General features: G+C 33.8%; 1 protein-coding gene and 1 long non-coding RNA gene across 3 annotated transcripts in view; one reads left to right on the top strand and one right to left on the bottom strand.

The window, feature by feature from the left end:
- Positions 1 to 48: 48 nt before the first annotated feature.
- CETN3 (centrin 3) lies at positions 49 to 19,196 on the bottom strand. Its single transcript, XM_037159648.2, has 5 exons — positions 19,062 to 19,196; positions 17,183 to 17,315; positions 15,014 to 15,128; positions 6,930 to 7,121; positions 49 to 405 (listed from the first exon to the last, which is right to left on the bottom strand). The coding sequence occupies exons 1-5, from the start codon at positions 19,076 to 19,078 to the stop codon at positions 362 to 364; spliced, it is 501 nt and encodes a 166-aa protein (XP_037015543.1). The 5' UTR covers positions 19,079 to 19,196; the 3' UTR covers positions 49 to 361.
- A 150-nt stretch (positions 19,197 to 19,346) lies between these two features.
- LOC128627301 (uncharacterized) overlaps positions 19,347 to 27,851 on the top strand; it is a 54,687-nt gene continuing 46,182 nt past the window's right edge. For both annotated transcript variants that reach the window (XR_008391471.1, XR_008391470.1), the window contains exons 1-2: positions 19,347 to 19,436; positions 26,254 to 26,369. This is a non-coding gene — a long non-coding RNA (uncharacterized LOC128627301). The remainder of the gene's footprint in view (positions 19,437 to 26,253; positions 26,370 to 27,851) is intronic.

The following is a 27,851-nucleotide window of genomic DNA, read 5'->3' on the forward strand; positions in this document are numbered from 1 at the left end:
CTTTAAAATACTAATAAAATAAACATTTTATTAATGAAAGTCAGAAAAAAAACATGTGCATAAAATGAAAGTGACTAATGCCAAATAAAAAATGCTCACATAATGTGTACCACATGATTCAATTTTTTAAACTTTATATATAAAAGCTATATTTAATTACAAAGCTATGAGCTATTAGAATGCTACCAATACTTTTCATATAAAGAAACTTAACAGTAGTAAAATAGGAATACATAAGATGCTTATTTTTGGTCCATTTGGAAAAAAGAACTAAGCTGGTTTTTTTTCCACATGCCTCCAAGCACAAAAATAGAATATAAGATGAAAACGGCAACATTCTTAGTATTTTCCTTGTAATTCTTTAAATGTCACCAGTCATAATAGCAATGAACTCCTCTTGATTTACTGTGATAAGAAAGAAAATGTAAGTCAGAAATATAATACTTTTCAGAGAACAATACTAAGTTACTTAAACTTTAAATTTTATATTATACAAATTCTTAATACCAAATACAGCTTTTGCTTTTACTTCTTTTCTAAGAAGTTGAACATATTTACTAAACTTCATGAATGCAGAAACATTTAAAATGTGATATAAAATATAAACTGGTATTCTATAATATTAACTAGGAAAACACATAGTTTATAAGTTATAAAAAACTCCATCATATTTGTATACACTAATAAAGATCATTTTTAAAGCTTGAAATTGTTAATTTTTTAGATAATCAAAGCCTATTTTCTTTATTCTAATTAAGTTCATTTAGCAAAGCCTTCCTTCTTAATTAAAATAAATATATCATGCATGTACAGCAAAATTCTAAAAGATGAAAACATATAATAGAAAAAAAATCAAATTGTTGTTTTTGAACTTTTATGTATTTAAAATCTTATTTTAAAGAAAACCTAATTGAAACCAGGTAAACCATACAACAAAACTATCCAGAGAAATTACAATTTTAAAAGATACAGATTTAATCTTAATTACAAAGGAAATACTATAATATATAGATGTAAATGCAGAAAAATAAGACTAACAGTTTACCAAAATTATAAAATAAATTCAGTTAAGAACCTCCAATTTATAAAGCATAATGTTTAAGAAACCTAGAAATAGTAGGTGATAAGTAATATTAATGTAATCTTATTAAATATAAATTTTAACACACACATATACATGAATTATTAACAAAAATGTGCAAAAAACAATGCTTCCCCTTTGTAAAACAGGACCCATGGAGCCCCCAGATTGAACACATACTTTAACAAGGCAAAAGTTAGGAATGGTAATTTTGATAATGATAACAAGAGCACTACAATGAGAGAAAAGAGACCTTGATTCCAACCACAGCTCTGAAACAGAACAGTTCTGCATCTCAATCTCTGCCTCGAAAATACTGAACTACAGAGATAATCTTTTAGGTTGGTCCTAAATCTTAAATACTGATGGCAATATGTGAAAAACCACCACTGAATCAAACATTTTTAAGTGCCTAGTGAATGCCAACACCATACTAGGAGTTATGTACTATATAAAAACAAACACCAGGGTTCCTATTTCAGGATATCATAAAACTGAAGTGAGGAAGATATTAAGTGATATAAAATTGTTAATTTTCTTAAAACTAACAATGGTATCATAGTTAGAAAAGCTAATGTCCTTATTATTAGTAAATGCATGCTAAAATTTTGGGAGGCCGAGTTCATGATATATTTTTCAAGTCATTCAGAAAAAAATAAACACACTGTAGGTAAAGCAAATACAATATATTGTTAATTCCTGAATCTATGGTAAAGGTATAAAGGTGTTTACTAGTCTTAACATTTTTCCTCTATGTGTAAGAAGATTCATAATATACAGAAATGATTAACCAACCAAAAAGTTGAGGAGATAAAATACGTACATTAGCAATAATAAAATAAACTGGTTTCAGAAACCACATAGAAAACCAATTTCAATAATCATGTTAGTCACATTTTATACCAGAAACAGAGAACATATGCTGCATAACACAAAGCATGATAATTAAAATAAAAGTACATATCAATGTTGAAAACCCATCATAATGAGGAAAATCACTACCGATGATAAAAATTTAGGTACAAATAAATTCTGACTTGGGCTCCAAAATAAAAATAGAGGATTTGGTTTGATTGGTGGACAGAAAGCTTAGGTAGGAGAACAGCACCCGAAAAACAGCTGAAGATAGAAATAGTGCAAAAATAAGATTTAAGGAGTTAAGAAGAATGAGCTCTCCAGAAGCTGAATAAGAACCATGAATCCGTGCATTATTAAACATTTACAAGGCACTATGACAGACACAGAACATAATACAAAACCTGTAATACTCAAAATACTTTCAATAATCTTTACAAATTGTAGTAGTGATCATTAACCTTTGCAGCTAAATGAACTAATTTCAGTATTTTATGAAAGCTATGATCTCTCTCCCACGTTAAAAAATAACATAAAATATACAAAAACTTTAAACAATTTCATTGTTATGCTCCTTCATTTAAGAATCCCCAATTTAGTCAATACAGACTGAAGCATGTAGACCAAAACAGGAAATAAGAGGATGTTTTTAAGGAACAACGATATAATGAAAGCCTTAAAATTATATGATTATAAGTCATTTTAACAGTAAACAGCCATGATTAAAATATTCAAAAAGTATTTATGTTTTGTTAAATATCTAGAACTTTTCTCTCAAATGTAAAATCTCAATACTTGAATTTCAAATTCAACTTCATATTATTGTAAAACTATGAAACACTTAATTTTTATATTATTTGTGTATAAACACCTTAAAATATTGTAAAATTTCAAAAGCATTTTGAACTGTTTCAGAATTTCAGACTTCAAAACAGAATATTTAAAAACAAAAACGTGGAAAATTGAAGGGAAGTGCCAAGGAAATTAAACAATCTCCTTTATTATGAGTAAACCATTCAGACAATTAAGAGAATCTGTGATACCTTTGTACATTTGGTTTTATAACCTTCTCTATCATCAGTATCTTCTATCAAGTTCCTGTATCTAATAAATATAGCATAATACCTACTTTAAAGTAGGCATTTGATAAAATATTTACTGATCAAATGATATACTTTACTTTCTTCTACAATACCTTTTAAGCAAAATTTTAATAAATCAATCATTTCATAGAATAAATCATATTACATGTCATTAAAATAAAGAAATTTAGAGAAATTAAGTAGATAAGTAGCTCAGAGACCATCTGGCTTTGGAGGGAAAAAAATCAAGTTTTAGCATCTGAAGTGCCAACTGAATATTTTACTAATCCATTGCTTCCTATAATAGTATGCAATTTGTAAAACTCCATAAACATAGACATCTAATTAATATTTAACTTTATAGCACAAGAGGCAATACAGTGCTACAGTAAAAAACATGTTGTCATTATGGAGATCTGAGTTTGAGTTCTGGCTCTGCCATGTATCAGCTTGGTGACAGTGTCAGAAAGGTTATTATTAATCTCTCAGAGCTTTAGTTTCCTTATCTACACAGGCAACTATCCTACACATGAATCGGTATAAAATTGTACTTACTTCACAAAAGCTTTCATGAAAATTAAGTGGCATAATCTACAATGTAACATACTAAACACAGAGTCTAACTATATTTAACTGTTATTAACTATATGTTAATTCTCATCATATTTACAAGATAGTCCACTTTGGCTTTTTAAATGTTGTTTCCATTTGTCTAAAAAATATGTATTTTGTTTTCTTTTACGTATGTTGGAAGAGACAGTGAAGAAGGTATTCTTTCTGTATCATTACCATAGCTTTATTTACATTTCATATTATAGCTTCTTTACCTTTAATCCACTCATGTTTATTATTCTAATATACACAATAAAAACATTTTCATTGCTCTTAAATACTGAACAGTGTGAAAAATTCATATACAAAAGACTTACTAAAGTCTACAAAAAAAGGTAGCAAAGTATTATGATCTTTACCAGTTTAACATATACAAAGAAAGTACATTATATGTAAACAAAACTGTTTATAGTCAAAGAATACAATTAAGTAATCAGATTAACAAGTTATTATAATCTATGTTTCAACTTTTTAAAAAATAGGCAGATTTTCATATAACTGCAGAGATCCATTTAAATTAAGGCAGTATTGCAAAGCCAGACTAAATGGATTAAAGTTATAGTTCTCATTGTTTTTGCATATAAATGTCTTTCAACAATAATTTTCTAAATTTGCCACATTAACAGCTACAGGATGGGGCAAAAGTAAGTTTACAGTTGTGAGTACATGAAAAACAGAGTTTATTTTTATTATTTGTTAATTATTATGCTATTTTCCATACAAACTATAAACCTACTTTTACCCTACCCTGAATACTTAGTATGTCTTGTCTGAAAAATAAATGTCAAGTAGTACTATGAATTCTGCAAAGTATCATTCACAGTAGCATTTACAAATATAAAAAAAATAGTATATGTAGTATATGCACATATGTGCACTGTTATCTGTATGCTGTACAGGACATATTTGATGCATACATGAACCACCAGACCTTATGCAATACCTAAGAAGGCTGACCCATACCTCAGACAGAAAACTACTGGCTAAGACTATTTTAATATAAGACTGCCCTCTTCTCCCCAAAACAAATCTTAATAATAAAAGAATATGCATCAGCTGTATTTGATTTGTAATCAAACACTTGGGAAAAAAGTTATTTGCCTGTTAAGTCACTTGAATAAACTATGGTAGGATACCCAAGCAACAGCTGTACAGTGACAAAGTAGAGTAATGAAAGCAAAGAGGCCTGAAGAAATGTTTTAAGGATGCACTAAAATAAATCTTCAAGCAAAGAAATACAGATGTGAACTATGAGATTCAAAAGCAGCAGCCAGAGCAATACAACAAGGGATGAAGAAATGGACACATTTTTCTAAGCAAAGTTTCTCTTCAAGTTTTAATTTAAAAGACAGATTCCTAATTAATATTTTCTTCTAAAGTCAAATGAAGTTAATAACTGACACATTATTAAAGATGTATGAAATAGATATATCAAGATTCTCTATGTCACTGATCATAGTACCTTTACAGAAGAGTTCCTTTAAAGCTAATTTAGGGTAACAACAACTAAGGAAAACACACAAAAAATTTTACATATTAAAAAAAATTTTTACATATTAAGGCAGTAGATTCTAAATCCAAAATATTAAGAAATCATTTAAATTTCCTCAAGTTTTAGTCATCTTTGTTTCAAAATTAAGTAACTTATCAACCCCCTTCAAAAAGCTGGTATTAAAAAATAGAAAATATTTGTAACTCTCAAATATTCATATATATATGAGAAAGCACAATAATGTACAATTCTAAAGGACAATCTACAAACCTGAACTGATAGTTGCTATTGTCTTACCTCCTTATTAAAGCATGCCAGTATTGCCAAGGTAATACATGTATATATTTAGTATATATGTATAGTGGGTACTATATCAATATATATCTACTAAACACACTCCAGCTCAGGGCTTTAAGTCAGCAAATATTAGAGCACTCATTATGTTACAAAAATGCAAAATATTAGCCCTGACAAAAAAAAAGGGAAACAAGCTTATCCTTAATGCTAAGGCACCATCAACTATCTTCACTTAATACTTACAACAACCCTATGCAATATTATCATTCTCATTTTTATAAATGGGAAAACTAAGACTCAACAAATGTTGAAAACTTACATAAAGTTACAAAGCAACAAAGTAAATTGTAGAAATTCCATTCAAATGCAGGCCTGATTCCAAAGTCTCAGGCCTTTCACACTGTAGGATTCCATACTGCTCTTAAGGGGCTTACAACAGAATTGGATATATACATGTATAGAATAGAAGGCAGTGCATGAAGTGTCAAAATAATTTGTTCCTAAATACTATAGGCCCTAAGGAAAGTCTCATAATTCATACAGAGACCATTGGGAAAGAATTTTGAGAAAAAAATAAAAGTTTAAAATGTACCTGAGGGAACAACTAACATTTTAGCAGACAAAAATTAGCAGTTAGAATATTCTAGGATTAAAGAATGGAATGATAAAAGGCACAGCATAAAACAGTGTTTTCACAACGGAATGTATTTTGTCAAAGGGTGTATGTATGGGAGGTGAAGGTTAAAGCAAAAAAGTGGGAGACTACAAAGTGGGAAGTAAAACTAGATACTTAAGGTAAAACAGACCATAAAAGGGCTTTGAACTTTAGGCCCAATGAACTGAGGAATCATTGTGTTTGAAGGAGGAAATGACATCATCAAACCTGTACTTTAAAAAGAGAATGCTATCAACAGACTGAATTAGGAAGAGTGCAGAGGCCTACTGGCATGAAGTGCAATTAGGAAGCTACAAAAGACTACTCAGTCAGTGAGGGCAGAGACCACATCTGCTATTGTGTAGCACCAATAAGCACATACAACACAGTACCCAGCAGGCATCCAAGAAATTAATGAGGCTACGATAACATGCCTACAAAGAAATTAGGATCTGAACTAGGTCACCAGCAGTAAACAAAGATATAAAATGGATTCAGAACATATGAAGAACAAAATCAATAGAACTCAGTAAAATTTAGAAGTGCATGCATGTTGAGGAAGAAGGTATTAATAGCTGAAATTTTACTAAGTGGCTGAAATTTTGGTGATGTTTCACCCACAAAGAAAACTATCTTCTTGAAGTGTGAAATCTCATATTACAATCCATATAGTTGCTTTCAAAGACCTGCTTCATTCTAAATCAAAAATATAAAATATTTATGAAAAAAAAACCATTACAGGATGAACAATCGTACTAGATAGTCTATAAAAGAACTTGAAAAGAATTTGGTTTTAGAAAAACTTACTAGATGTACGTATCAGAAATACCTGGAATATGTTTTACTCAAACTTACTTTCTCCATCACCATCTTTATCAAATTCTTCTATCATAGCACGAAGTTCTTCATCGCTCATGTTTTCACCTAGTTCTCTGGCAACTCGTCGCAAATTCCTCAAGCTTATTTTACCCGAATCATCATCATCAAATAGTTTAAATGCCTTCAATATTTCTTCATGTGGATCTCTCTCCAATATCCAGTCTGTCACTAGAGTTAAAAAAAAAATAGAAGATAAAAAATAAACCTTTGCCCTGGCTGGTATGGCTCAATGGACTGAGTGCCATCCTGCAAACCAAATGGCTGTCAGTTCAATTCCCAGTGAGGGCACATGCATGGGTTGTGGGCCAGATGCCCGGTAGGGGTCACATGAGAGGCAACCACACAGTGATGTTTCTCTCCCTTTTTCCCTCCCTTCCCCTCTCTCTAAAAATAAATAAATAAATATTTTTAAAAATCAACCTCTCCATGAAAAAATAAATTAATTAACCTTTACAATCACAAAGGCATTCATTTATGAAATCAACTAAGTACTAGATGAGAAGTAAAACTGTGAATCTGTCAACATTTAGCTTGATTAATAAAATGCCAAGTCAGAGCCCCAAAAGCCAGAGATAAACCTGAAATCAGAAAAATCAAATCCATATTTTAAAATTTAACCTTTACAATATCAATAATTCATCCTATTATAAGAGTAAGCAAAACTGTACTGCACAAAGTCAAAATAAAAGGAATTCTATACCATACTTACCCATTAGTCTAGGAGTTCATAACCTAATTGGAGAGATGGTGTACCAACGAAAAAATTAAAACTAACTAGATAAAAGATGTTTGCTGGCTAAACTTAATAGTAACACTAACTGTTCCTCAAATTTAATCCAACTAAAACGAACACTGAAAAATTAATAAAACACACTGCCATTGTTAATACAGATACAATCTCAGACAGTGTCCCACTGAAAATCCCACTGACACCTTCATGACTAGGAGAATCTGTTGGTTTTCCAAAATATAAGTAGTTATTAAAAGAATCAACTCTAATTGCAGTAAGACAGCAGAGGAAAAAAAAGGTCTGGAAAAGAGCTCTCATTTTGTTAAGCAAAATAATTTCAGATAAGCAACTAAAGTTAAGTGAGTAATTTCACAACTCTATAGCTGAAAGTATCAATACATTTTAATATACTAAATGTAATAACATATAATTTAGTAAACTCAATACTTTCAATATTAACATTCTTAATACTCACAACAAAACTGAAGTAGAAATCTATGGTATATAGATAAAAATCTGAAAATATATCTAAGTAAAATCTCTGAAGTAATTCTGTGAGTCTATCATTACAACGAAAGATATTTATGACTCTCACTGTGTCATTAAAAATAATTCAGTCCTATTGAGGTTTGCAAAATCATTAAAAACTCACAAATGCTTGTATATGGAAAGTACAGAAATGTTTAATGTACCCAAAAGGAAAAACCAATTCAAACCACCAATATTTTATTATTTTGCTATTTCATCATATTTGAATAAGCTTTAGAATAAGCACCTATTTATTCAAGATAATGATGTTAAATCATCTATACATAGATTCAATAGTTTTCTTTTATCCATTAGTTTTATCCAAAGTCTACCAAGTAACTAATTGAAGTATATTATTATAAGTATGCAAATCATAAAAGCTCATAAATATTCAGTCAAAAAGGAATTGGCATATATACAGCCATAACACCAAAATAAAATACCACACTTAGCTCTATGGCTCATACTCAACTTATTTTGAATTTAGTCCCACCAAAAAGCAGGACAAGGAAAAAAAAGTGTTAAAAAATTTTTGTCACCAATTAAATAGTTAACATGACAGGTGAACCAAAAAAGCAGCTTGCTTCAAGTATTAATGTACTTAAAGAAGCAAAAGGGTGATCTGAGGAAAAGATGGGGCTTCAAGATATATAAATTCTTTTCCTACCAGTGCTTTAATTGTGTTAGTTACTTCAGACTATGTGTTTGCATAATCTTTTATCAATACTTTGTCTTAGAATGCAACTTTCCTTGGGAACCATAAATACCCACCTTTCTGGACAGCTAAAATATTAAACTTTATGGTGACTCTCCATGCCTTCATGTTCTATGCCTGTTCTAGAATAGAATTTAATTATAAGAAATACATTTTCTTTCCATGAAAATAAGTCAAATGACATGCAGGCAGTTAAGGTGGGTTGAGTCTATGGTATTTCACAAATTTCTGTCCATGTAACTCTTTTCAAATGATTTAATTACACTATCAGAAATGTACTTCCTTAAAATAATAGACCTTACACTTTGTAAAAATCACTTACAGTACAACAAATTTAAAAACATAACATTAAAGTTTATCAAAAATCATTAAAGGTAAAGTTAGAAATATAGCTTCAACTATTATACCTCACTTTTTCTCTGCAAAAATACCAGTTAGTAAAAACTCAACATTTTGGAGTCAAAACTCCTTCCACTATCACCAAGACAGCTGTCAATGACCCACCACAAACGGATGAGATCATTGCTAACAGACAGTTTCGATATTTGAAAGGCTGGAAATTTTCAATCCCATAAACCTAATCAGTGATCAGATCCTAGAGATCTGAGGATGCTACTTACCTTTTTACTCTTAAACTTATTATTCCTTTTCATGCCCACCACCTTCAGCATAAAACATATTATTTTTAGTCTGCAGTCTCTCTTCCCTCCAACTCATCTTTAATACTCTCAACGAACTTATCTTTTTAAATAAAACCTATCATTTACTCTTCTTTATAAATTAATAACAATGATCCTCTGCTGACCCAAGTCCAATTCTACATGTTATGTAAGACTTTACCTATCTCACTCCATCTTACCTCTTCAGTCATTTCTCTAAGCTCTAGAGCAGGGAACTACCTAGTTTCCCAAAGGTACCACTCTTTGTTTTCTCTTCCTGAATGCCTCCCTCTACTCCACCCACAACCTTCTCCTTGGGATGATATCCTTCTCATATTCCCAAAGGCTTAAACTAAAAATCCCCTCTGCAAAGTCTTCACTTGCTCCAATCAGAAATTAACAAATCATTCCTGTTAAAGGCCAGACAGTAAATATTACAGACTTTGGGGGGGGGGGTGCGGGCAGAGGGCACAGTGTCTGTCTAAACTACTCACTCTGCCTTGGTGGCACAAAAGCAAAAAGCATAAAACAACAGATGTGGCAGTGTACAGGCAACAGCTGAATTTGGCCTAGGGCTATAATTTGGCAACTCCTGCCCTAGACAAAATTATAATTTACCATGTGACACCATACCTTGTAGTCACCTATAATTAGTAAGCTCCTTGAAAGAAGAACCTCTTAATAACTTTAATTATTTCCCTCCCTCACCCCACCAGTGTCTAATGCCAAAAAATTCAGTAAATATATGTTAAATATGCAAAACAAAAATAATAATATCCTATTCTATACAGCCAATGAAACAGTAAGTGGTATGTGCCAAAAAATAGATGGAATACTAACATCTCACTGGTCATGGTCTTATTTTAAAGCATCGATTCCTAAAAACACCTATTACACTCACTAGCCACAGGCTGTCTATATTCTAAACTTACCTCAAATATATTTTAATACTTTTCCAAAGTACTGGGAAGAATACAGTTAAGTGTCAGACTTCATCCAGAAATATCATACAACAGTATCCTCAAACAGTAATAAATGGTACATAAGCTAAGACTCAAATGTTCTGATCCGGAGTTGCTTGTCCCAAGATATAACATATATTCTTGCATCTGTGATCAGTTATTTTTCAAGAATCATTAACAAATAGGGAGAATACAAAGTTCCTAACTGTTTGATACCCAATCACTAATAAATTTTTATCTGACAGCTAGTATTCTTAATAGGTAGCCTTAGGACACAGCTAAAGTGTTGTGCTGAGCCTGTCAAAAGGTCAATCTTTGAAGAGCTGAAATTCAGCCATGGGCTTTTATTCTATAAGGGATCCAGTATTTCTGCTCTACTAGTAACACAGAAAGATGGAGGGCATGGAACTCTGGCTTCAACTGCTAATAAAATCACACTTACAAAAACTATATTCACTCAAGATGAAATAATATTTAGTAAAAGTATTAATGATGATATACTACTTAAAATAGCCCACAACTATGAAAAAAGGTAATCGGAAAACTATAAATAAATGCAGAATACTTTTTATGTTCCAGTGATGTAATATGATTATTCCCAGCCATTAAAACAAATAAAACAAAAACTCTTTCTAAAGTAATAATAATAACAAATACCTAATAACAACAAATACTTAGTAGCACTTAGGACTTTATATATTATTAATGCATTTATTCTTCAAAAGAACCCTATGAGGCAGTACAACTATCTACATTACGGTAGAAAACCAAGTAAAATTACCAAAAGTAACACTGCTAGTAAGTGGCACAATCAAGATTTGAGGTCAGGCAATCTAGTACTAAATCACCAATGCTGAACCACTGCATCGTACCAAATGTACCTGAATTATAGCTCTTTCCTAATAATATCATTTCCCCTATATCTTAACACTTTGTTTCTATAAATAAATCCTAGACTAAAATCATAAACTCCAGGAGCACTTTGATACTGAGAGAATAGAGATGGCTCCCTCCTGTTTCTCAAAAAATAATTCTACAAGTTAGAGAGAAGAAATACTCTCCTCAAAGGGACAACGAGATAGCTCTCTAACCAGTCACGTTAGTTCATAAATTGGGAATCTTCTGTGCTGTGCTTTCTTTCTCTTTTAGATTTATCCTTTAACTTCCCTCTTCTTCACTTTTGGTTTGAATTTCCAGATTTTAAAATATGAATGACAAGATATGATTCTATTTTTTCATATGTACTAATATTCATTCTTTTTTATTCTCATATTGCTTCTTGCTGAATATTTAAAATAAAAGGTTTGTGTGTGAATATAATTGAATTTGTTCCCAAACTTAAAAAATTTCTAAAAATAACTATATAATATGGTTATATTATGACCCGTATAAAGTGGTACCATAATGTAGAAAATTAATAAAAACAAAACCAATTATAGAGGCTTCCAGCCAAGATGGAGGCATAGATAGATATGCTTAGCTTCCTTGCACAACCAAAAGAAGGACAAAACCAATTTAAAAACAAAAAACAACCAGAACTGCCAGAAATCAAAGTATATGGAAGTCCAACAACCAAGTAGTTAAAGTAGAAACATTCATCCAGGCTGATGCACCAAGACAAAAAAAATATGGCCCAAATGAAAAAACAGATCAAGACTACAGAAAAAGAACTAATTAACAAGAAGACAGCCAAGCTAATAGATGCAGAGTTCAAAACACTGGTAATCAGGATGCTCACAGAAATGATAATGTATGGTCACAAAATAAAGGAAGAAGTGCAGGCTATACAAAGTGAAATAAAGAAAACTATACAGGACCAACAGTGAAGGGAGGGAAACCAGGACTCAAATCAATGATTTAGAACAAAAGGAAGAAATCAACATTCAACCATAACAGAATGAAGAAAGAAGAATTCAAAAAAAATGAGGAGAGGCTTAGGAACCTCATTTTAACTGGGACAACTTAAAATTTTCCAACATCTGAATCATAGGAGTTCCAGAAGGAGAAGAGGAAGAACAAGAAATGGAAGACTTATCTGAACAAATAATGAAGAAAAAGTTCCCCCATCTAGTGAAAGAAATAGATTTCCAGGATATCCAGGAAACTCAGAGTCCCAAAGAAATTGGGCCCAAGGGGGAATGTACCAAGACACATCATAATTGAATTACCCAAGATTAGAGATAAGGAGAGAATCTTAAAAGCAGCAAGAGAAAAGGAGTCAGTTATCTACAAAAAAGTTCCCATAAGACTGTCAGCTGATTCCTAAAAAAAAAAAACAAAAAAAAACTTGCATGCAAGGAGGAGCTGGAAAGAAGTATTCAAAGTCATGAAAGGAAAGGACCTATATCCAAGATTACTGTATCCAACAAAGCTATCATTTAGAATGGAAGGGCAGATAAAGTGCTTCCCAGATAAGGTCAAGTTAAAGGAGTTCATCATCATCAAGCCTTTATTATATGAAATGTTAAAGGGACTTATATAAGATAAAGATCAAAACTATAAACAGTAAATTGACAATAAAGTCACAACTGAACCTAAAAACTAAAACTAAAACGAAAACAAACTAAGCAAACAATGAGAACAGGAAGAGAATCACAGAAATGGAGATCACATGGAGGGTTATCAGGGGAGAGAAGGAGTGGGGAGAATGGGGAAAAAGGTACAGGATATAAGCATAACTGGTAGGCACAAAATAGAAGGGGATGTTAAAAATAGTATAGGAAATGGAGAAGCCAAAGAACTTATATGTACAACCCATGGACATGAACTAAGCAACGATGGGGGGGATGCTGGAGGGAGGAGGAGTGCAGGGCAGTGGGGGATAAAGGGGAGCAGAAACGGGACCATTGTAATAGCATAATCAATAAAATATACTTAAAATACAAATATAAGAACAAACTAAATATGCAAAAATTCTATGAGAATAATCCTAGGCAGTATAAGTCATAATACCAAAGTCTTTGCATTCCAGAATCCTCTTTTCCAAAAGAGTCAGTTATGTATACAGTAGAATAGAGGACTCAAAAATATAAGGTGTCTATCTAGAAAAAGTCCAGCCATTGTTAATAGAACAAGAACAGTTTGTGCAACATTGATGTAACCTAGCAGCCAAGGAGAGTAGACTGGAATGTGTGTGGAAGAACAGTGATGGCTTCAGTGTACTAGTCAGCGGGGGCAGTAGAGCCATTGAGCTTGTATACTGTGTGGCTGTGGCACTCAAAATGACTGATTGAGTAGAACAATGAATCTTTATCAACTTTTGCGTTAAGCTTGAACTTTTCTCCACAGAAACGATTTACATGGTTGAGTCAAGCTGCAGTTATGGGCAACGAGTGATTGGTAGCTTCAGCAACACAATGTGCCCTCTCATGCATCATGTCTCATACAGAGTTTTTTAGCAAAACATCAAATCACCCAGGTGACTCAGCCCCCATACAGTCTAAATTTGGCACCCTGCAACTTCTGGTTTTTCCCAAAACTAAAACCACCTTTGAAAGAGAAGAGATTTCAGAAAGTTGATGAGATTGAGGAAAATACAAAAGGGCAGCTGATGGCAATTCCAACAAAGGATTTTGCAAAGTGTTTTGAATAATGGAAGATACACTGGGAGAACTGTATAAGGTCCCAAGGTGCCTACTTTGAAGGGGACTGAAGCAGCACTGTCCTATGCACAATGTTTCTTGTACTTCGTGTCTTCTTCAATAAGTGTCTCTATTTTTCATATTACATGGCTGGATACCTTCTGGACAGACCATATATATACATATATATACTATAAATAACTCACTAAAATCAACTACACAAAAGTTTACCCATATTAAGCCCTCACTGACACATTATCTTCAGTTGGTTACTCTAAAATGTTTTCTGCTTCCAGGCTGCCAACTGCCTCTCTTACTACAATTCTCTCCCCACTGGCAAATTTAAATAAATGACTTTATTCACCAAGATCAAGGTCATCAAGAATATGTCAAGCTTTGTCATAAGCTTTGTCAACCTGAACGTATGCACTTTATCTATAGCCAAAGACAGCAAATGGTACAGGTCTCCTCTTTTCCCACATTGCCAGCAAAAATCACACAACAAATGCTCTTGGTAAATATTTTCCAAACAAAAAGGTACCAAAATTTTCTGTTGCACTTGGAAAATATTATTTTTTGACCACCCTTTTAGTTTTGTCATAAACACACAGTACTTGGGAAGGCATTTTTCTATTAAAAAAACTACACGACAGTTCCCAAGTTACAATCTTCAAGATAAAAACAAAATAATAAACCCTATAGTGAAGCTATAAATCTTTTTTCTTTGAAAATCAACATAAAGAGTAACCCCCAAAACACCCATAAGATCCACATATACAACAATATTCATTAACAAAATTCTATAACCCAGAGAATTAAAAAATACTGACATCGACCAGATAATTTCCTAACAACTGCTAGATACAAAGACTATTAAATACACACCAACTTCATTAAAATCTTCAAAGGTGATTTTCCCTGTGGCTTCTCTGTCATAATCCTTAAGAATCTTCAGTACATCAGCTTTTTTTACATCAAATCCCAAGGCTCTCATTGCCACCTTTTGGATTAAAAGGGAAAAGCAAATTATAAAACATTCTTTCAAAAAACTAATTTCAAACTCTTAAATAAATTTTTATAATTTAAGAGATGATAATGGCACATTAATAAAACATATAAGTTGTTTGCAGGTTTTATATCTCCAAAATAGAGGTAGTTTTTCTTCACTATTGCAATAAATGGCAATTTGTGAAATTTATATACCCGTTTTATATGACAAACCAATCAATGAGTGTTTATGGAATATATCATACAATGCACTGACTTAACGCACAGATGTTAATAACAAGTTATTTGTTTTCAAAGGATTAACCACCAAAATGGAAAAAAAGCATAGCATAAATATTAAAAAGTAATATACTGTAAGATATTTAAAAAACATTAAAATAAGAACTATCAGCAGACTCTACATAATCAGGTAGTACATGAGCCTGACTTTAGAGAAAGAAAACCTTGTTGCCATAGTATAAAGAAGAGATATGTTATTGGTTAAAGAAATATTACTTTGTAGAGATTCAAGCTGTTCCTTGATATATGGATAAATTGGAATGGAAGAGTATTTAGGAAAGAATGACTAGTATTAAGACACCAAAATGTGACTAAGTTTGAGGACAGTGAGCAGAGCAGTTTATCTTACCTGAATAGGAAGAGCTCAGGTAGAAACAAGCAGTTACAAAACAAGAGAAGTAGATAGTAGTAAGTGTGGAGAACAGTCAGTGAAAACCAAAGCAATCTGAAATTTATGCAGTGTACACTGAGAAGCTAGTAAAGGTTTACAAGCAATGCACAATATGGGGGGAAGATTTTATAAGATGAATGTACAAGGTGAACTAGATGAATGCACAAGATGAAACCACTTATGAAGATCCAGGTATGACATAAGATCCCAATCCAAGATCATAAAAATGACCACAAATGAAAGAAACATTATAAAGAAAACACTGATAAAGGCTGGGTAGCTGGGGGAAAAAATGGAAAAAGAGAAACAACAAGCTACAAAATAGCTACTTTTCTCATTGTGTTGAATGTCAGATCCATACTATCCTAAACACCAATTTCCCTCTGTATCTTTGTAAATAATTCCAGATCTTAAAGTTGACATTTTCCCCTATTAGAAGAGTATCAACATCATTCATCAATGTTGTTTGAACCACAGAAAGTAGGTTGAGATTTTGTTTACAAACATGTTCAAATGAAAAAACAAATAAGACTCCCCAACTGAAAAAAAGAGTCAGTTGCCAAAGAATATAGTAAGAGCTATTTAAATCCTGTAGTTTGAAAAAATTTAATTATGTGAATGTAAAATAAGCCCCTCCATAGGAATGTATTTTTACATTTTAAAAAACTATTCATTTTAGCCCTGGCCAGGTGACTCAGTTGGTTGGAGCAACATCCTATATACACCAAAAGGTTGTGGGCTTGATTCCCAGCGAGGTCACACACCCAGGTGGCAGGTTCAATCCCCATTCAGGGCAGATAGGGGAGGGCAACAGATCGATGTTTCTCTCTCACATAGATGTTTCTCTCTCTCTCTCTCTCTCTGTCTGTCTAATCAATGAAAATCCTTGGGCCAGAATTAAAAATAAATAAATAAATAATGATAAAACAATATACTATTCATTTTACCATGTGAAGAGGAGTTTCTAAAAAGATGTTCAGAGTACTATTCAACTTCATTATCACACTTAACTGTGAATGTTAGAAATGGTTTCATATTTCTAAAACCAGTTTAGTTAAAATAATTATTTAGAAATGTATTTCAACCAACTGTCCAACATGTAAATCATTTAATCAGGAAAAATATATAACACTTTTATTTATTTTTACAATTTTTATTTATTTATTTTTAGAGAGAGGAAGGGAGGGAGAGAGGGCAGGAAACAGCATGTGTGGTTGCCTCTCACATGCTCCCTACTGGGGCCCTGGCCCACAACCCAGGCATGTGCCCTGACTGGGAATCAAACCGGCAACCCTTCGGTTTGCAGGTGGACACTCAATCCAATGAGCCAACACCAGCCAGAGCAAAATAAATGGCATTTTAAAGTATACTATTACCTTTAATTCATGATAATCTATTGCTTCATCTTTGTCAGTGTCAAACAGTTCAAAAGCATCTTTAATTTCTTGTTTCTGTTCTTCAGAGAGTTCTCTTCTTTTTTTCCTCTTTGTTTTGTCTACAATTTCACTTCTATGAAATAAAAAGAAAAAAGTCTATTTACCCCACCTAAATTCTATTTTCCTATGTCTCTAAATGATTAAAACAAGATTTCAAAAATGCAACCATAAACCTTAGTCAGTGAATTTTCTACATTTCTTTAAAAGACGTATTTTTTGAGAGAGAATTTTTCCTTACATGCTTCAAAGAAATTTTCCTTACATTGCATAGTTCAAGCTGCTATAAATTTGCACTCCCCGAAACTGGGAAGTGTTATAGGTTATTTAAAAAAAAACAAAAAAAACGAGGACCTAATGTTCCTTCCTTCTAGCCTTGTATTTATTCCCACTAATACTGCTGTGGAAGAAGCAGGAACTGTTAAGATAAATTACATTATGTCAAAAATGTTCCCCCAAAACGAAGCGTCCATACTTACTGTTCACATCATTCTGCGATATGTTTATTTAAAAGTAAAATTCATAACTGACAATCACTATATATTTGGTTTGCTTTTGATAGTGTTTTAGAACTGACTTATCAAAATTACTACCAAAAATAAATTTATCAATTAAGTTACAAAAAAGTTTAGCATTATGGGTTAGAAATGTTCTTAGATTACTTATTTCCAAAAGTTTGGCACTTCTATTATTTCTTCCAGTGATATTAGCAAATCAGCCAAAATATTGAGTCCAAACATATCATGACTATTAAACATCAAAAAGGTATCTCATATTTGTGCTAATTTCATATAACAATGTGAAGAGTCAATGGTCTTAAAAAAATCTCTCCTAGCATGAAAACTCATATTTAATTTCTCATAAACTCTGGAAAACCTTTTTTTTAAAATGTATTTTAAAAGCTAGGAATGTCTTCTCCAAATTTTCAAACGGGGCTGCTTCAACACGTATAATTTTTGAAACAGAAAATTTTGTAAAACTTTAAACTATAAAACCCAGTTGATCTTATTATGTTGTCTACTTGCAATTGAAGTTTTGTTCTCCGATACTCTACCAAAACCAAACGAACAAAACAAAACAAAACAAAACAAGAGATGGCCAGAAGAAATAGGATAAAGCTTAGGTCTTTCACAAGAGACTGCAGACAAACATGGACATTCCCGGGGTCAGTTATTTCTCTTTCCACGACTCCGAGTGGCCAAGACCAAAACTGAGCAGCAAGTGACCAACCACATCCTTTTTTAAAGTGGTGCCCCTACGGAGTTAAAGTAAAACATCTAGATCAGGCTGGGGAAGCGAGAAACTGGATTAGAGGTCGAACTGTGAGATAAAGTAACTTAACACATTTTCTTAATTTGCGTCTCTATGAATACCATAAACCAAGACCCCGGGAGAAGGGTGAGGAGTTTAGTATTATTCCCAAAATTTACAGAAAATATGTCACGAGCACCGCAGCTGAGGTTGTGGCCGTAAAACCGGAGGGAGTAACTGAACCAAGGGATGCTCCATGGCCTGATTCCTCGAAAAACATCGCGATAGTTTACAGCCTATTTGCAACAAAATAGCCCATCTTTCACTTGCTCCAAGCCCAAAGCATTGATAGGTATGGCAACCTCAGCTGCAAAGCACGGGTTCATCACCTGCGGCACGCCTGGTCCCCTAGAATTAAAAGTGCGGGCCGAGAACACATTGGCCGAGGTTCCTCTCACTGGTCTCAAACTGCATCCCCTTCTCACCTGGGCCCCAAACTGCCTCCCTTCAACACCCGCCCTGGGACCCGCTGCCGGGGTGTGGAGAGCACTGCCGCCTCCTCATTACCGACCTCAGAGCTAAACTCATTTTCTCTTCGGGCAGAGACGTTCTTCCCAAGAACGACTTCAACCCCCTACTGAAGGTAGCACCACTTGCACAAGCCGTTCAACAGACAACAGCGACCTCAGCGGCCTCAAGGACCTCCCACAAGATAGACACTTCTGAACTAGATTGGTTGAAATTGTGCGAGCCCTGCCCGTCGCGGCGGAAGCTTCTTTAGTCCTCTTCTCTCATTGGGCATATTTCACGTCTATCAAAGAAACCGCTCTACCCTTCTGCGCCGTAGATTGGCCCGTGGCGTTTTCCCCGAATCCTTTGCGGAGCAAGGATTTGAGTCCTAGTGTGGGGATTCGACGGCTGGTTGCATCTCGGCTCACGTGAGGAGGTCTGTCGCCTGTGGGCTAAGGGTCAGACTGGTGGCTTGAAGGGAAGAGAGAGGGACGGGGGCTCAGAGGAAAAACGCGCCGCAGGCTATCCTCCGGCTAGCGAGAGTAGCTGAGGGAGGAGGTCTGCGAAATTACGTTTTTCTGTATATTGTAAACCTGGAGGGTCTGAATATACGGGGTAGGGGGGATCTTTGAAAAGCAGATTTAAATGGCCCTTTCCCCAATTTCTGTGCCAGTAGGCATGAATCTGCTCCCCCCCCCTCTTTCTACCAACTTAGTGGTGCTGAGGCAGGTGCTGTGGATTATGTGTACATGAATAATCACTGGGTTGGATTATTAGTTTATTTAAGGTGAAGCTGTACCTAACCCGCACTTTGCTCCCTTTCCATCTTGGAACGGATTTGTTCTCTTTTGACCTTTATTTGCCAGTGCTGTAAGCTGGAAAATACACATGATGTTATCTCCACTAGCAAACCATGTTTCTTGGAACTCACTTGGTATTTAATATATTTACTTGCTCATCTCTCCTGCTAGCCTGCATTCCTTGAAGGCCAAGAATGCTCTTCCTAGTACCTAATGCGAGTGTGTAGTGCATAGGTGCTCAAATATTTGTTCATTGAATGGAATCTTGCTGCAAAAACTCACAAAGTACTGAACTAAATTGCTAATCTCAAACGAATAAAATAGCCTGAGGGTGAGGGTGTAGCAAGAGAAGGAGAAAGATACTGGTATAACCCTAAGGTGATACATATACATATCACTTTAAACATACACCTATATAAGTGTAAACATATATACATATAAATGTTTAGAAATCGAGCAGGCAGAGAAAAGACTTTTGGGAGGCGAGTATATGTTTGATAGGCCTAGAAAGAAGAGCTAAATTTGGATGGATAAAAATGTGATTGAATATAGCTAAAAATTAATAGCTAAAGTGTAGCCCCCGCAAAAACAAGTAAAGAAATACATTTAGAAAAGCACCTTTATAAATCACCTGTGAATTTAAAAGGAAAGTAAAATTGCAATTACTGATGATCCTCATCTCATGAAGGGTTTACATCCAGAGAAACCTGTAAGTTGAAAATACCTTTTAAGTCAAAAATGCATTGAATAACACTTATCCTACTGAAGATCATAGTTTATAGCTTAGGCTACCTTAAGTGTACTCGGAAGAGAATATCCAAAAAGCCTGGCAACAAGATACACTGTAGAGTATCAACTGTTTGACCTCATTGTGTGGCTGACTAGGAACTGTGTGGCTTTCTGACACCACCTAGCCTCTTGAGAAAGTATGCTTATTGCTAGCCCAGAAAAGGTCAAGATTGAAAGCATGGTTTCCACTGAATGTATATCACTTTTGCACCATCATAAACTCTGAACCTAAATTGCAACATTTTAGGGACCATCTCTATACAATAGAATGTAATGACAATAAAAAAAACTATATATTAAAATTGTAAAGCCCTGGCTAGTATGTCTCACTGGATTGAGTGCCAGCCTGCAAACCAAAGTGTTGATGGTTCTATTCCCAGTCCTGGGACATACCTTGGTTGTGGGCCAGGTCCCCAGTAGGGGGCACAGGAGAGACAACCACACATTGCTGTTTCTCTCCCTCTCTTTCTTCCCGTCCACTCTCTAAAAATAAATAAAGTCTTTTAAAAATAAGTAAATACATTAATTAATTAATGAAAAAAATGTAAGGCATAGACCAAGCAAGCAAAGAAAATTACTAAGAAAATGAAAGCCAAGTGTTTATTTGAAATAGTAAGAAATGAAGAACAAAATAAACTAATTGAAACTAGGAGAAATTACTAAAGATAACAAAAGAATTATAAAACAAGTTTTAAAAGAAAATTGTTAAAATAATAACTTGATGAGGTATTCTCATATTAATCTGGATTTTATCAATACCAAAAAAAATGAGTCACAGAAGTGTAACAAGAAAGGGAATGTTGCCATTAACAACGTTGGTAGTTTAAAAGGGAAGCTTTAAAATTATTAAAGTGCCTTTAAAATTTTTTAAATACTTCCAATAACTAGTAATATCAAAATAGTCACTTTTCGAGAAAAACAAAGAAAAGGACTCAAAAATCCCAGAAAACTAATTAGGTCAATAACTATAGATAGGACTGAAAAAATAATGTCAAAGTTCTGTATCACACACACATACAACCATCTAGCTTATTCAGAGTTTATTAAAATGCAAGGATAATTCAAAATATAAATTTATTAATCATTAGAAGGGTAAGTCAAGGAGATCATCTCAGTATCCAAAAAGGCACTAGAAAGTATTCAGTACCCATTTCTAATAAAAGTATATATTATTAAACCAGGTTTAAAAAGGTACTTTTTAAACTTGAGCAATATACTTAGTAAAATATTAGTGTTTCTCAATCCTGTTCCATGAAACACTAGAATTTTGTGAGATATTTATAGTCATTTCATGAAGAATGGATTTGATGGGCAAATAATTTGGTAAAATAGATTTTAAATATTAAACTAAAATGTTTTCAACGGGATATATAACCTGTAAAGGGAATGACAAGGAAGTTACTTGCATCACTTCTGCTTATAACTTATTAATAAGACTTAGTGACATGTCCACCCCTTGCTACAAGGGAAGCTGGGAAAGAAACCCTAGCTGTAAAACCAAGCACTCTGCTAAAATGTATAGTCATGTCATCTATAACTAAAGATAAGACGTGTTTAGAAGCTCTTCCACAGACATAATTAAAGCAGTTATAAACACTATATTTGAAATTCTAAACAAGAAAAAGAAATGCTATATAAAATTAACATTACATGTGCGATACGATTTTGAAAAATCCAAGAGTATCTAACTTTTGGAATTGATAAAAACAATTCCATAAAATAGATGATTATCAAAATATTTGCAGAATCAATGAGCATTTACAAAATAGCAATATGAAATTTCTACATATAAATTTAACAGGAAAACTATAGGATCAGTAGGTAGAAAATTTGACTAAAGGGCATGAGAATTTAATCAATTGACAAAGAAGCTTTTTATTCTGGTTGGGAAGATTCAATATTGTAAAAATTACTGATTGTTTCCTTAATTTATAAATTTCATAAAATCAAAATTAAAATGTGTACATTTTTCCTTTAACAAAATTACACATTATCTAAAGAATAATTACATAAAAATAACTTACAAAATTGTGAAAGGAATACAAAAATTGATAGCACATTACAAAAGACAAAAATTGCTGTAAAGGGTATTACAATGTATTTGTTACTACAATAATCAAAATATTAAGTTCAGAGCCAGAAATAAAAGTAGATAAAACTTCTATTTTAACAGGGTAGTAGTAGTAGTAGTATTTATTTAGTCTTCCTCCTGAAAACTTCATGAAACAATAGTTAAGAAATTAATCTCTAATACTCAAATGGCATGGAGAGGTATCACTGGTAGACAAAGTATTTCAAAAAATACCTGAAACATCAAACAAGATATGGAAGTCTTGACAAATGAGACAGATCATCAAGGTGGCATCTCAGAATTTACAGCAAGTGGCTAAAGCTTCAGAGTAAGTCTGCCTAGCAGAGTCACAGAGAGACTCTAGGATCTGGTATAATAAAGGTTAGAAATGAGAAGAGGTCAATTTAAAAGATTTTAGGTAACACTTGCCCTTCAGTTCCATCAGATTCCCCCTCCGTATCTTCACATCTGTGTTGCTCTTCACATCCATCTAGAATTCCATTCTTTTTCTTTAGTTTATTTTTTATTGTATATTTTCCTTTACCATTTAGTCCCCTTTTACCCCCCTCCCCCAAGCAATCACCATACTGCTTTCCATGTCCATGAGTTCTTTTCCTTTTTGCTCAATCCCTCAACTCCCAACCCACCACCTACCTTCTTAGCTGTCATCCTGCTTTATATGATTCTGTCTCTATTTTGCTTGTTAGTTTACTTTGTTAATTAGATTCCACATATGAGTGAAATCTTATGATATTTGTCTTTCTCTGACTAGCTTATTTCATTCATAATGTTCTCCAGGTCCATCCATACTGTTGCGAAGGGTAAAATTTTATTCTTTTTATGGCTCAGTAGCATTCCATTGTATAAATATCCTATAGTTGTTTTATCTACTCCTCTACTGATGGATACTTGGGTTACTTCCATATCTTGGCAATTGTGAATAATGCTTCAATGAACTTAAGGGTGCTTATAGTCTTTCAAATTAGTGGTTTGGGTTTCTTTGGATATATTCCCAGAAGTGGTATCACTGGGTCAAAAGGCAAGTCCATTTTCTTAATTTTCAGAGATCTCTCCATACTGCTTTCCACAGTGGTTGCACCAGTCTGCATTCCTACCAAGAGTGCAAAAGGGTTCCCTTTTCTCCACACTCTCACCAGCATTTGTTGTTTGCTGATTTATTGATAATAGCCATTCATACATATGTGAGATGATGTCTCGTTAATTTGCCTTTCTCTGATGACTAATGATGTCGAGCATCTTTCCATATGTCTATTGCCATCTGTATATCCTCTTTGTAGAAGTGTCTATTCAGGTCCTTTGCCCATTTTCTAGTTGGATTGTTTGTTTTTTGGGTGTTGAGTTTTGTAAGTTCTCTATAAATTTTGGATATTAACTCCTTATCAGATGTATTGGTGAACATGTTCTCCCATTCTGTGGATTTTTTTTATTTTGTTGATTTCCTTTGCTGTGCAAAACCTTTTTAGCTTGATGAATTCCCATTTGTTTATTTTTCTTTTGTTTCCCTTGCCTGGGGAGATATAGCACATAAAATATTGCTACGAGCAATGTCTGAGATTTACTGCCTATGTTTTCTTTCAGGATTTTATGGTTTCAGGTTTAATATTTAAGTCTTTCATGAGTTTTGAATTTATTCTTGTGTGTGGTGTAAGAAGCTGGTCTATTTTCATTTTGCTGCACATATCTGTCCAATTTTCCCAACACCATTTATTGAGTAAACTGTTTTTAGCCCATTGTATGTACCTGCTTCCTTGGCCAAATATTAATTGACTATAAAGATGTGGGTTTATTTCTGTGCTCTCTATTCTGTTCCATTGATCTGTGTGTCTGTTTTTATGCCAGTACCATGCTATTTTGATTGCTATGGCCTTATAGTATTGTTTGATATTAGGTAGCTTTATTTTTCCAGTTTTGTTCTTCTTTCTCAGGATTGCTGTTGCTATGCAGGGACTTTTGTGGTGCCTTATAAATTTTGAAATTTTTGTTCCCCTCAGTTCTGTGAAATACATCGTTGGAACCTTGATAGGAATTGTGTTGAATCTAGATTGCTTTAGGTACCATAGACCTTTTAATGATGTCAGTTCTTCCTGTCCTTGAACACGGTATGTGTTTCCAATTATTTGTATCTTCTTCTATTTCTTTCTTCAGTGTCTTATAATTTTCCAAATACAGGTCTTTGGTGGCCTTGGTTAGGTTTATTCCTAGGTATTTTATTCTTTTTGAAGCAATTGTGAGTGGGATTATTTTAAACTTTCACTTTCTGTTAGCTCATTATTGTCATGTAAAAATGCAATGGATTTCTGGATATTAATTTTGTATCCTGCTTCTTCACTGGATTCATTTATCAGTTGTGGTAGTTTCTTGGTGGAATATTTAGGGTTTCCTATATAGAGCATCGTGTCATCTGGAAATAATGACAGTTATACATTGAATCTCTCTTTCCTATTGCTTTATATCTAGGACATATTTTGTCGCTTTCTTTTCATTGTTGATTATAAGTCCCATTTCTAGAATTATGATTTTCTTTCTGGTTTAAAAGGTCCAATCTAGTCTATGGCAACATTATATCCAGGCTATTGCTTCTCTCCTAAGAGTTAGGTAAGTTATACTGGGACCATTGGGTAGTTGATGTGGACCCTGGCCTGCAGAGTGCATGTGTTATGGACATGACGAACAAATACACATGGACTACAGAAGTCCTGTGGAGATAAAGGGACAGCATGGCCACTCTCTGAGAGAGTGCCCTGCTCCCTGCCTGGACAATCTTTTATTGCTTTTCTGGACACATTACATCAAGGATGGTCCTCATTTAATATGCACAGGTTCACTTTAGGTGGTTACCTTGTACAGATAACAAAGGAGAGGAAGTTGCTAATTACTACAAAGAAAAAGGATATTTGCAAATGTAAAGGAAAAAGTGGTTGAAGTGGTTACACTTGTCCTTGGGAGGTTTAGGATAGATTTTAGGAAATTACTTTAAAGATATGCAGTAAACATAGCTGCCTCAATTCAGGGTGATGGAGTTTTAGCAAAAGCAAGCCTCAAAGCAGCTTAGGTACAATGCAGATCTGATTCCCCATGAGAGAACCTATCCATGGGTATGGGTCCTGTGTGTCGACCTTGCTTCCTATAGGTTTTCCAAATCAGAGGCAGGGCTACATTCCCCACGCCACGTTGAATGGTTCCCTATAGGCAGCCATGAGTAAAAAGGTCAGGGTGGGTTCCTATACTCATATTGCCACCAAAATAAATTCAAAATAGATGAATGATTTAATAATAAAATTAAAGTCCTAAAAGTACTACAACAGACTTTGAGGAAGTACTTTTAGAATATTACAGTCATGAATTCCTGTGTAAATATAACACAAAAGCCATATGCTATATAAGTTATAAACTCAGTTGTGTCTCCTCAAAAGTCCTATGTTGAAGCTTTAACCCCCAGTGCGACTTTATTTGGAAATAGGGCCTTTAAAGAGGTATTGAGTTTAATGAAGCCATAATGGTAGAGCCCTAATCTAAGAGGACTGGTGTATTTTAAAAACAAGGTAGAAACAATAAAGGATATGCTCACACAGAGTAAAAGCCATGTGAGGACACAACAAGAAAGCAGCCATCTTCAAGCCAAGGAGGGAGGCCTCCAGAAAAACCAGTCCAGCTGGAACATTGATCTCAACCTCCACCCTCCAGAACTGTGAGTAAATAAATTCCTGTTGTTTAAGCTACCCAGGATGTGGTGGTTTGTTATGGCAGTCCTGGAAGGATAATTTAATAGGAAAAGATTGACAGATTTTACTGTATAAAAATGAAACATTGCTGAATTGCAAAGACTCATTAAGCAACATAAATAAGCACACAAAAGCATGGGATTGAAGATAAGTAAACTGCATTTAAAAAATTGTAGGATCTTTAATTTGTGATGGATAACTGTTATCCTCACATATTTCCAAAGTAACACCACAAAAGATGACTTTTTGTTCCCAAGAGAGAAAATGTAATTTTACAAGTATAACTTAATGGTGAAAATTAACATTGCCAGAATATTACCAGATATTTTGTGTTTGCTTCTGTAATTTAATGTGAAATACCCAACCTTCTTACCTCATTTAACCAGGAATGTTTAAGTTGAATTTAATTAAATATTAATATTTACTTTCCCATTTATATGAAACATAGGGGATAAAGAAACCACTTTCAAAACAAAAGGCACCATGAGGGAACAAACCCAAAAAGTAACACATTCTGTAGGAGACAACTGTTATTCTCTTCAATAAATTAGTGCATGAAAAAAGGGACTGACCTAGATTAAAGAGGACTTAAAAGACATTATAACCAGATAAATGCCTTGTCCTGGATTAGATACTGACTTAGACAAAGTTGCTGTAAAAGGCATTATGGAGACAAGTGAGGAAATTTAAATATGCACAGGGAATAAGATGATATAAAGAAATTACCATCAATTTTGTAGTGCACTCTAATAACATGTGTTCATCTATGCGAATGTTCTCTTTTTTAGAGATGCAAAGTACAGTATTTTGAGGTAAAATGTTCAAAACATCTGTAATTTACTTTAGAACATAAAAAAGTTCAAAAAATTAAAATGTGCAGTAATAAATTCTATGAAGAAACTAAGATAGGAGAATGAGATAGGAGCTGATCAGGGATTAAGTCAAAATTGAGAAGGTCTCTGAGAACATGACTTTTGAGCTGAGATAGTAAATGATTACCAGCTGTGTCAGATCAGGTCCTCTAAAGTCCAGATGACAAGGTAGGATTGGTTGTGAAAGGGACTAGGAAATGTATCCGTGAGGAATAAAGATGTGGCAAGCAGAAAGCAGGAGAATCTTCAAACCACAATACAGTTCTGACACATGGGGAAGGAGAGCCGGAAGGAAGGAGGATTGGGTAGGAAAAGCTTCAGAGTGCAATGCAGTTGTGAGAAAATCTTAAGCCAAAAAAGATCCCCAGAACAAAAATTGCCATGTAGAGGAGTCCTATGTTAGTCAGGAATAACCAAGCTCTGGCATCTATATACTGTACTTGGTCATCAGCAAGGTGCAGCTGAAAGTAAGTGTGGCCTTAGCGTGAGTGGATTTGAAGGTAAGGCAGCTAGAAGGTGTTAGCTCTGCTCCTCACAGTTGGTTCTCTTAAAGGGAGATCTGACAGGTATGCCCTC

The sequence above is a fragment of the Artibeus jamaicensis genome, unplaced genomic scaffold (genome assembly GCF_021234435.1).
Source record: "Artibeus jamaicensis isolate MK-2021 breed Jamaican fruit bat unplaced genomic scaffold, CSHL_Jam_final contig_373, whole genome shotgun sequence".
In the NCBI taxonomy this organism is placed as follows: Eukaryota; Metazoa; Chordata; class Mammalia; order Chiroptera; family Phyllostomidae; genus Artibeus; species Artibeus jamaicensis.